The 11,470-nt window shown below is 45.1% G+C and overlaps 2 protein-coding genes across 2 annotated transcripts in view; one reads left to right on the forward strand and one right to left on the reverse strand.

Annotated features, from left to right (window-relative positions):
• Nucleotides 1-2,960, forward strand: part of MAP2K1 (mitogen-activated protein kinase kinase 1) — a 51,764-nt gene extending 48,804 nt beyond the window's left edge. Inside the window, exon 11 of the mRNA XM_070762673.1 lies at nt 1,665-2,960. Coding sequence (XP_070618774.1) covers nt 1,665-1,778 — 114 coding nt within the window. The 3' untranslated portion in view covers nt 1,779-2,960. The remainder of the gene's footprint in view (nt 1-1,664) is intronic.
• Nucleotides 2,453-9,449, reverse strand: SNAPC5 (small nuclear RNA activating complex polypeptide 5). Its single transcript, XM_070762674.1, has 3 exons — nt 9,301-9,449; nt 7,443-7,532; nt 2,453-4,242 (listed from the first exon to the last, which is right to left on the reverse strand). The coding sequence occupies exons 1-3, from the start codon at nt 9,388-9,390 to the stop codon at nt 4,132-4,134; spliced, it is 291 nt and encodes a 96-aa protein (XP_070618775.1). The 5' UTR covers nt 9,391-9,449; the 3' UTR covers nt 2,453-4,131.
• Nucleotides 9,450-11,470: the final 2,021 nt, after the last annotated feature.

Genomic DNA, 11,470 nt, shown 5'->3' on the forward strand with positions numbered 1-11,470 from the left:
AATGGGGTTGCTTTTAATCCTGATTTGGGTGGGGTGGACTTAAGCCACTGTATAAACGGTCTTCATTTATCTAAGCCTGAGTTAATTGTGAATGGCTTATCTGGTAACCTGTGCTGCCCCACTCATTCACACATACGTAAGTGTAGTTTAGCGAGTTCATTGATGTTCCCCAGCAATTCCCTTCCAGCCACAGGCAGGCCAAGGGATGAACCTTAACCTGGGTGGAGAACTGTAGGAAAAGTTAGTATCGGGTTGACTACAGTTCATATCCCAATAAATGGCTCTGTCAATAAATTGGAACTTGGGAGAAGGCCAAGTTTTGAACTCTGATTTATTTCTCAGTTGTTATTTGGAATGCTGACAATGAAAGTTCATCACATGCACCACTCCAATTCTCTCAACATCCGCGATCCTCCCCTATACTTCCAGGTGGTGCTGAACAAAGGATGACCTTGAATCTCTGGAAATAATTTGTTGCAGCTGGTATCTTTCCCCCTCATGCAACCATCCCCTCCCCAATTCCCGCAGTACTATTTCACTTGTGGCAGGCCAGAGTCTCTAACTCAAAACAAAGGCTTCGGCTCGACATCCTGGTTTTATCTCCTTGGTAGCCCCAAGACTTCCGTGGCCACATTTGCAGACAGTCCTCGACCTACGACCACAATTGAGCCCTAAATTTCTGTGGCTAAGCGAGACAGTTACTAAGTGAGCTTTGCCCTATTTTAAAACCATTGGAATCCAGGAAGTGATCACCTTGGCGTCCTTAGCAACCTGCCGGTGACGTCAAAGCTCCAAACGCCGAACACGACCCCAAACTTTGCCCAAAGTTTGGAAAAATTTCGTGTTCGTGTTCGGCATACCGAACAGTGCAAAATTCTGTACGGACCCGATTTGTGCAGGTTCAGTTCGCCCATCACTAGTTGTTGTTGTTGTTATTATTATTAGTAGTAGTAGTAGTAGTAGTAGCAGTAGTATTATTGTTATTATTATTATTATTATTATTATTATTATTAATAATAATATAAAAATCAATAAAATGGATGAGAAAGTAAACATCTTCAAAGAAACACCAGAAACGGGACCTGGGGCCTTCTCCAGGTCCCGTCAACAAAACAATGTCGTTTGGCGGGGCCCAGGGGAAGGGCCTTCTCTGTGGCGGCCCCGACCCTCTGGAACCAACTCCCCCCGGAGATTAGAATTGCCCCCACCCTCCTTGCCTTTCGTAAGCTCCTAAAAACCCACCTCTGCCGTCAGGCATAGGGGAACTGAGATATTCTTTCCCCCTTGGCCTTTAAAATTTATGCATGGTATGTTTGTTTGTATGTATGTTTGGTTTTAGTAATAAGGGTTTTTTAGCTGTTTTAGTATTGGATTTACATGATGTTTTAGTACTGTTGTTAGCCGCCCCGAGTCTGCGGAGAGGGGCGGCATACAAATCCAATAAATAAATAAGTAAGTAAGTCCACTGGCCTCTTTCAAAAGGCAGCTTTGGGACGAGGTCATCTCAGCCTCCCCTCCTTCCGAGGTGGGTAAAAAGAGGCCCCAGATGGTTGGGGGGCAAAGAGGTTGACTCTGAACCGCTCAGAGAAGGGGCTGTAAAACCCCACGGGGGGACGATACACAAGTCTTTAACTGCCATCGCTGTTGTCTCTTCTCCTCGCCAGGTCCACATTTTCATTAAAAGATCGGAAGCCGAGGAGGTGGACTTTGCAGGCTGGTTGTGCTCCACCATCGGCCTCAACCAACCCAGCACCCCAACCCACGTCGGCGGGCTCTGAGCCGCTCGCTGGTCACGGTACGAAGACTCCACCCACCGGCTGCTGCTGCTATGCAACTTCCATTCCACGGGGGAGGCCGACTCGGAACTGCTCACTGCAGACCCATCGACGCGCACCGGGGTTGGGGGGGGAGCATGGCATGTGGCGCATTGGTGTTCCCAGCCACCTCCCTGCCTGTTTAGAGCCATGCTGTTCTGGTGCCCCCCCTCCCTTTCCCCCCTCCCCTTTTCCTGTCCCCTTGAAAGTATTCTGCTGTTCCCCGTCCCGCTTCCGTGCTGCACCTTCTCAGCTTCTCGTGCCAAATTCTTTCCCAGGCCGAGTCCCTTTTTGAGGCTTTGCGCGAACAGCTGTTGTGTTTGATTCTTAATGACCAAATGTGACGCTTTGAGTCGCCAATCTGCAAAGTTGACGTGAATGATGGATGCCTTTCCTGACCGGGGAACCTCGCCGGAACCTGGTCGCTGTCCCGGCCTTTGCAGCCTTTGTCCCGTGAGCCTTGTGTATGGTTAATTTTTCCGGCTTTTGCTTAGCCAGTCCTGGTCAGAGCGAGGGGGTGGGAGGTGAGCCTTTGGACGAGACAGCCCCCAACATGGATTTGATGCCACTAAGCTGTGGAGGAAGTCATGAAGAACCCTTGGTCCTGAATTGGTGGGCTTCAGGCTGAGTAGGGGGTATTTTATTTTTATTGCCTCCCCTCCTGGGTCAATATGAGCACACCTGTTGATGATGCTTTTATTTATTTGCCTTGTCGGGTATTTTGGGCTGGCTTGGCGCCATGTTTCTCAACCTTGAGTGTTTGAAAATGGGTCCACAGAATTCCACCAGCCAGCCATGCTGCCTGGGGGATTCTGGGATTTGAAGTCCATCCATCATCTTCAACTGGCCAAGGTTGAGAAAACACTGTCTTAGTGGCACTCATCTCCTCCATCTGTTAATTTGACACCTGTCTGTTGAGCACAGGCTATAGGAAACTGTCTGGCAGAATCAATGCATTTCTCTCTCTATCTCTCTCTCTCTCTCTCTTCTTTTAAGCCATCAGGATTATTTCCCTTCTAGGAAAGCTGAGGTTATTTGCTATCATGAAATCTGTGCATCCGTTGTGTTGGAAACTTCTTTTAATCATTTTACTCTTTTCAGATGTTGAGCAATCACATCTTACGTTTAATAAATGTCACAAAATCACTTTGGAGTGTCGTGGGGTTTTTAAACACAGCTGTTGGCTCGGTTAGATCTAAGGTGGACTTCGTGGCATTTTGGGGGGGGGGGAGGACAGGAAGTAAATTCTGGATTTAGCTCTGCTTCTGACCTCCCATGCATGATCTGCAGATACTCTATAACCCATCTTCCACATATCTCTCTTCTCCAGATGGAGAATAGTGAACTATACAGCATGATGTATAAAGATGCTACAGCACCAGCAAAGGGTTGCCGGCTCTCGCTGCTATCAGTGCGTGCCACTCTGCGTTTGTCAGGCACACGCGCACCCCCCAAGCAAGATTTTGCTGTTTATTCAAGGCGTAAAGTTGACATAGTTGTCCACGCTTGGACTTGTGTGCCTGCTTTTAAATTTGCAAGTTCCCCCCTTGCATTCCAGATGAGCTGCAGCTGGTTTGCTTCCTCCCTGAAATCAGTGCCAATATATGGAATGCCACCTGCCAAAGAGCTGACAATTCACTGCAGATTCTTACAGTCAAACTGGGGAGAAAGAAATATGTATGCTTCCTGCCCCAAAAGACCCCTATTTGGGGGCGATTTGTTAATTCCCAAAGACAGAAATTTATCCCCAGCAATGCAAAGCAAGTAAGAGTCATTTTGACATCTGTTGGAAGGACTGACGTGTCATCTGCCTGCTAGGAAAGTATTTTTTTAATATTACCCATAGTAAACAAAACATATTATTTTATTCCACACAAGTTTCTTAAAACGGGCCCAAACCAACCAGAATAAAGGAGTTGTATACAGCCATACAGGGGGAGGGTGGGGGACCCACATTTTTCACTAATTTTGTGCAATTTATCCACAGGAGGTTCAGGAAAACCAAGTGGCACTTAACGGGCAGCTTCCCAACTTTTTTTTTTTTACAACCGGGCAGGAGATGTTTCATGGAGAGGTTATTGCTTCCATTCCTGAACTGCTACTTGTTTGGAAACATAGGTCTGCGCTAGAAAATGACTCATGCTACATCGTTAGGCTTCCATACTGCCTTTACCCAACCCGCCCCGCAATGTATTACCCGCTTTGTAAGTTTGTAAGATGCTCAGCGGCATTTCTGATGGGCGTTTAGTCTCTGTAGCACCACCCAAAGTTTCATCAAAGCCAGGAAGGCTTCAGAGGTGATAGCAAGACTGACGCCCTAGGAGTCTGATTCTTCTTCTTCTTCCTCCTCCTCCTCCTCCTCTTCCTCCTCATCACCATGCACTTGTAACTGCAGTTTAGTCTGGTTAATGGCCATTTCATTGTCCATCTGTTCAAAGAGAGAAGAAAGTGGTCACTTCTACTTCACCTACAAAAAGATATTGACAAAATTGAACGGGTCCAAAGACGGGCTACAAGAATGGTGGAAGGTCTTAAGCATAAAACGTATCAGGAAAGACTTCATGAACTCAATCTGTATAGTCTGGAGGACAGAAGGAAAAGGGGGGACATGATCGAAACATTTAAATATGTTAAAGGGTTAAATAAGGTCCAGGAGGGAAGTGTTTTTAATAGGAAAGTGAACACAAGAACAAGGGGACACAATCTGAAGTTAGTTGGGGGAAAGATCAAAAGCAACATGAGAAAATATTATTTTACTGAAAGAGTAGTAGATCCTTGGAACAAACTTCCAGCAGACGTGGTTGGTAAATCCACAGTAACTGAATTTAAACATGCCTGGGATAAACATATATCCATCCTAAGATAAAATACAGAAAATAGTATAAGGGCAGACTAGATGGATCATGAGGTCTTTTTCTGCCGTCAGTCTGCCGGGAAATAGAAGTCGGGGTGGGTGGGTGGAAAAACATTGTGAAGGTCATTTGCAGCAGGTGAGGAAATACTGGGTACACAGAGATAGTCCTTGACATATGACTGTAAGGGAGCCTAACCATTAAGGTTGCAAAACAGATTGGTGCTGTGACCTGATTTTACAATCTCTTTCACACAGCGATTGTTAAACGTGATCGTAAAATGAGCGCCATGATTTTAAAAGGGATCCAAGTGTTTGCTATGACACAGAAACTTCTGGTTTTCAACAAAAAAACCATCGTAAAATGATCATCCTCTACCCCCGATATACTGTATTTTTCGGAGTATAAGACACACTTTCCCCCCCTAAAAGAGCTTGAAAATTTGAGTACATCTGATACTCTGAATGTAGCCTTTTTGAAGCTTTTTTTTTTCAGCCCTAAAGCACTAACGATCTTCCTGGCTTGCCGTCTTTTTTATTGCTACTCTCTCCAAAGAAGGTATTTTTCAGCCAGATGAACTAATGTGCTGAAGCTGACCAGACTAAGGATGCTAGCCAGATGAATACCTGGTAGGTGGATTCCCCCCACCCATTTTCCTCCCCCAAAACTAAGCTGCATCTTATACTCTGAAAAAATATAGAAACATAGAAACATAGAAGTCTGACGGCAGAAAAAGACCTCATGGTCCATCTAGTCTGCCCTTATACTATTTTCTGTATTTTATCTTAGGATGGATATATGTTTATCCCAGGCATGTTTAAATTCAGTTACAATATAGTATATGTTATAAATTCTTACCTGCACCAAGCCGTTACATTATAAAAACTGCTTGTCCCCAAACAAAATATAAAAAGAGTGAAACAGGTCTTTCTAATATTGTCTTCCTGAATCCTGGCAAATCACGTTGTGTACCCCAATTTAAAGATTCCCGGGCCAGAAGATATAAGAAAGTTTCTAAAGTTCTCCTTCTCTTCCCTAGGTCTGACAGCTACATGTTGTGAACCGCCCCGAGTCTTCGGAGAGGGGCGGCATACAAATCTAAGTAATAAATAAAATAAATAAATAAATAAATCATGCCTCTGTCCAGCAAATGTGTGTTTATGGGGATTTTCGTCCTGATCATGGTTGTCCCAAAGGTGCTTTTTTTTCTAAAGGCAACTGGACTTCCTTTTTCCCCCCCCTTGAAGATCTTTCGCTTCTCATCCAAGAAGCTTCTTCAGCTCTGACAATATTGTAGAATGGAAGGATTCGTCTTCCTTGCAGTCATCGGTTTGTTTGCAAGTTTGAAAGAGGCGTCAAAGAGGCCATCTACATTAAGGCAGAACAGCCCTCTCTCAACAGAGGGGGGGAATATGACACTCCCAACTATCTCCCCTTTACAACCCAGCCCTTTCTGCAGTTCCAAGGAGCCTCTGTACACATTTCAGTAGCAGGTTGTTACCGGTACCGGCCGCACCATAGTTCTATAGGGTTGTGCGTCTCCAGCATGTACATGCGTCTGACTGAGATTTGGCGAGATTTCCGAGGTGGCGCAGCAGGTAGAGTGCAGTACCACAAGCCACTGAAGCTGACTGCTAGATCTGTAGGTCAGCGGTTCAAATCTCATCACCGGCTCAAGGTTGACTCAGCCTTCCCTCCAAGGTGGGTAAAGTGAGGACCCGGATTGTGGGGGGCAATAGGCTGTTTTTTAAAAAGTGCTATTGCTAACATGTTGTAAGCAGCCCTGAGTCTAAGGAGAAGGGTGCAATTAAAAAAAAAATTGAATAAATAAATGAATTTTGCTTCTGCGCATGCGCAGGAAGCAAAATCTTGCAAGGGGACATGCGAGGACGATTTCGGCAGTTTTTTTGCTTCCGCACGTGCAGAAGCAAAAAAAAAAAAAAATCGCCGAAATCTCTCTTGCGTGCCATTTTGCAAATTTTTTCTTCCTGCGCATGCTCGCTCAGATGCATGTACGTGCATGCCGGGGACGCTGAGCTCCACAGGAAGCGCACTGGGAGCTGGCGGTAAGTCGCCACCCCCACCTGATCCATTGGCACTACAGTAATCCCTCGCTACTTGGTGGTTCATCTTTTGCGGATTGGCTATTTCATGGATTTTTTTCAAAGGGGGCATAAGTCCATTAAAATTTTTAAATCCATTAAAAATTCACAAAATTCTTCTACAGTACTACTGTACTCCATTAAAGAAACTGGTACAATATCACAGGTAGTTTCAGCTGAGAAACATTATATAATGCAAAGGGTGGGTTTTAAAAGTCCAAATACTCATTAAATGCATAAAAAAATATCCTTCCTCTACTTTGCGGAAATTCGTTTTTCACGGGTGGTCTTGGAACGCATGGCCCGTGAAAAACGAGGGATTATTGTATTCCGGTGACCCTGAAAAAAAATAATCCGATTGGATCAGAAGCGAAATGGCTTCAAGAAAAAAAAATTAAAGGAAGTCCAGCTGCCTTTCGAAAACAGCATCTGTGGGACATCTTCCATGAGAATTTTAGAAGAAAGTGCGTTTCTTTAGTTGGAAATGTTGTTCACCTGCTTGGAAAACAAAAACAATGGGGAGAATCTTCCCTCAATTCTGGCAGAGGAGGGACCAGTTACAACCAGTAACTGTCGATGATAAATCCTAGGGTTGCAAAGGAGCCTTTTGCTCCTTGTGAAGTTCTTTGTGGCCTCTAAACAGGGGAGCGACTCCAGCGGAGGTAAAGTCTTACGTTTATGTGCTCCTCCGTGACAGCAGCCGAGGGCGGGAACACCGTCCCTTCCCGGGCGTTGATCATGGACCGAAGGGCCAACTCTTCCACCTGGAAATGGAAAGGAATTGTTCTGACCGGGGCTTCACCAAATCACGAAACAGAAGCCTTGTTTCCCCCCACAAAAATCACCCCTTTTTATTTGGTTAATGTGAACTTCTAGCATTCACATCCAGCCAAGTCCCGGCAAACAGTTTCACAGGTGAATTGCAACCACAATTATCAGTTGCCTATTTTAAGTAGTATGATGACCAAAATTAGACTTTAAGGTGACACACATACCGTAGGTTCCCCTCTAATTTTACCCCAGCAACAATCCTGTGAGATGAAATGAATATGATTTAAAGTCAAAATCTGGTCAAGTGAAGCCTGCAATTTAGACTATAGTTATGGGGAAGCATTTTTGGAAATTACAAAAAAGCCCTTGATATTTTTGTGATAGAAATGCTCTGTTTTGATAGAATATCAAGCCTCGGAGAGACCTCAGAACGGAGGAAAGACTTGCCCTGCTTTCACATTTCAAAGATTAACTACATCAGGAGACTTGAAACTGGCTGGGATTCTTTTAAGCTCTAGGTATCTAAATATTTAGGTATCCAAACAATTGTAAGCAGATCTGCAGAAGAGGAAATGGAGCTGAACACCAGACTTAAACGGTAATCCCCTCCGGAAAGCACATTCCTGGATGTCTATTTATAATGCCAGTCTTTGTGCATATGGCTGGCTCTTGCTTTCTCATTCATACCAGGGTCTTAGCACCTTGCCAACAGCTGGCCCAGCGTTCTCGAGCACCTGTGGCATTCAAATAAACATGGCAAACCCCAGGCCTGGAGGATGGATGGTTAAGCCCTTTTATGGCCCTAGGTGCAGTGGGGAGAAACAGGGTGTTAAGTCTCAAACCACTATCGGAGGAGAGCTATATTAATCTATCGCAGCCAAAATTCAGAAGACGTACCCTGTTTTCCCCCCAAATAAGGCCTCCCCGATAAGCCCAATTGGGCTTCTGAGTGCATGGCAACAAGGCCAAGTGCTTATTTCAGGGTTCAAAAAAATATAAGGCAGGCTCTTATTTCCAGGGCAACAGATTAATGCAATTTATGAAAAAGGAGTATCATATAACATATTTTTGCTGATAAAGGGGAGACTAAAAAAAACATACATACATACATATACACATACATATACACATACATATACAGTAGTTGTTTTCATAGATTTTCACGGGTATATGCATGTAGATTGTTCTTAGTTCGGGTTTTACCCTGTGTAATATTTTGAGTGTCTATGCGACCTTTAAGTGATATCACATTCACCAACGCTGGCTGGGGAATTCTGGGAGTTAAAGTCCACACATCTTCAAACGGCCAAGGTTGAGAAACATTGCTATAGAGATTCTCAACCCTCCAGGTCATGCTCGTCCCAAAGGTGCTTGTATTTTCTTTTCCCCCAAAAGGCAACTGGACTTTCTGGGGGGTTTTTTCTTTGAAGACGTTTCGCTTCTCCTCTAAGAAGCTTCTTCAACTCTGACTGGATGGTGGGGGATGGAAGTCAGAGCTGAAGAAGCTTCTTGGAGGAGAAGCGAAACGTCTTCAAATAGGGGAAAAAACAAAGTCCAGCTGCCTGTTAAAAAAGCACCTTTGGGACAATTGCGGGGGTGGGGGGGAAGGCGTTGGGGCCCTATTAGAGGCTGTGCCTTTGTGGTGACAGCGCCCCCTGTCGCCCCGGCGGTCGTCCGACACGCGTGTGGGCGTCCACACGTGCGTAGTTCCGGGCGAGCCGCCTCCCCCGGGGGCTGCCCCCCCACCCGTTCCCTGCGCACCTTGAGGCGGGTGAGCTGGTCGTGCAGCGCCTCCTTGACCCGCAGCAGCGTCTCCTCCTCCTTGCGGAGCTCCTGCAGGCGGCTCAGCATCCTGCTCCCCTCCCCACCTCGGGGGCGGGCGCGGGCGGATGACGTCACCGGCTACGGCCCTCTTACCGGCCGGAGGGAGCAAGGGATGCGAGAGCCGCCATCTTGCTCCAGGGCGGAAGAGAGGAAATACAAGACACGTGCCTGGTTTCGAGGCTCTTAATGCTTCCACACAGCCCGGCCCCCAAAAATGGGAGAGGAGCAAAAAGCCAGCAATTGCGGGGACGGCCAGGAAAGAGGCTAGCGACAGAGGGGAGCAATGCCTCCCCTACCCACCCATTGCAAGCCCTCTTCGTTCTGCCCGTTAGTCTTCAGCCCTTGGCAGCACCTTCATACAGGGGTGGGCTGCTAAAGTGGAACTGGTGGTCTGCGCTCAGAGTCCAGTGCAATTATGCTACTGCACTGGAGCAGGTAGCAAAATCTACCTTAATTTTCTTAAATTTTAGGTACATTTTGCTGGCCTTAAACTCCCAGGCATGATTAACATAAAAAGATCCATGCTGAATCAGGCCAAAGCCCATCGAGACCAGCATTGTGTCAGTTGTACATGGGGATTTTGAGCAGAAAGGCAAAACCCTCCCTTTCCCTTGACCCAACAAATGGCACTTGGACATCCATTTCAATAACCACTTGCCACCCATGAATCTGTCTAATCCTGCCTTGAAGCTATCCAGGCTGACAGCTGTCACCTCTTCTGGAAGTGAATTCCATAAACTAATGACCCTTTGGGTGAAGAAATATTTCCCTTTATTTGTCCTCTTACCTCCCCTGGTCCTAGTATTGTGTTATACAGTAAAAGAATTTGATCGAGTCACCTCTTAAACGCCATCTTTCAAGGCTGAAGAGACCAAGGTGTTGATTCCTTCCCATCAGCTTTGTTATACAGCTGGGAGATCTCCAAGCAGAAAGCGTTAAAAGCCAAACACTCCAAATCTGAGGCAACCTTGCACATTTCTTAGAAACATAGATTGGCAGCAGAAAAAGACCTCACGGTCCATCTAGTCTGCCCTTATATTATTTCCTGTATTTTATCTTAGGATGGATGTTTAAATTCAGTGATTGTGGATTGACCAACCACATCTGCTGTAAGTTTGTTCCAAACATCTACTACTCTTTCAGTAAACTATTTTCACATTGCTTCTGATCTTTCCCAACTAACCTGATTGTGCCATTGTTGTGTTCACTTTCCTATTAAAAACACTTCCATCCTGAACCTTATTTAACCCTTTAACATATTTAAATGTTTCCCTTCTATCCTCCAGACTATACAGATTCTTTCCTGATAAGTTTCATGCTTAAGACCTTCCACCACCTTTGTAGCCCGTCTTTAGACCAGTTCAATTTTATCAGTATCTTTTTGTAGGTGGTCTTCCAGAACTGAACAGTATTCCAAATGAGGTCTCACCAGCGCTCTATACAGCGGGATCACAATCTCCCTCTTCCTGCTTGTTATACCTCTAGCTATGCAGCCAAGCATTCTACTTGCTTTCCCTAATGCCTGACCGCACTGTTTACCCATTTTGACACTGTCAGAAATCACTACCCCTAAATCCTTCTCTTCTGAATTTGTTACTAACACAGAACTGCCAATACAATACTCAGATTGAGGATTCATTTCCCCCAAGCACATTGTTACACATTTGGAAACATTTCCCCAAAAGTACAGTGCCCTTGTTAATAGCACCTTTAATATACTGTATACACAAAACAGCATATCTGCTTTTCCTATCAACTTCTATTTTTCAAGAGATATTTATGCAGAAACAAAAGGCAAAGTAACATCCAGACACACCCACACAAAGCAAGAAACCATTTGTAAAGATCCCATTTTTTTTCTCCCGAGATCTTGAATTCCTTTTTCTGTGGCTGTGATGGAGAGTCCAGCTAGCTGATGAAAACCAGTTTTGTTTTGTTTTTATTTCCACCGTTCCTGCAACATCTGCTTAGTTTTTATGCTGTTGGACCTTTGGGTGAATATGTTCATGCAAATAGCATCCTTTAGCTCAGTCATCCTGCTCTATCTCTAATTATCTTGCATTCTACTAACTTATGCCACTCTGCTCAAATAAAAGATGACATGACA

Source organism: Erythrolamprus reginae, chromosome 10 (genome assembly GCF_031021105.1).
Source record: "Erythrolamprus reginae isolate rEryReg1 chromosome 10, rEryReg1.hap1, whole genome shotgun sequence".
Lineage (NCBI taxonomy): Eukaryota > Metazoa > Chordata > Lepidosauria > Squamata > Dipsadidae > Erythrolamprus > Erythrolamprus reginae.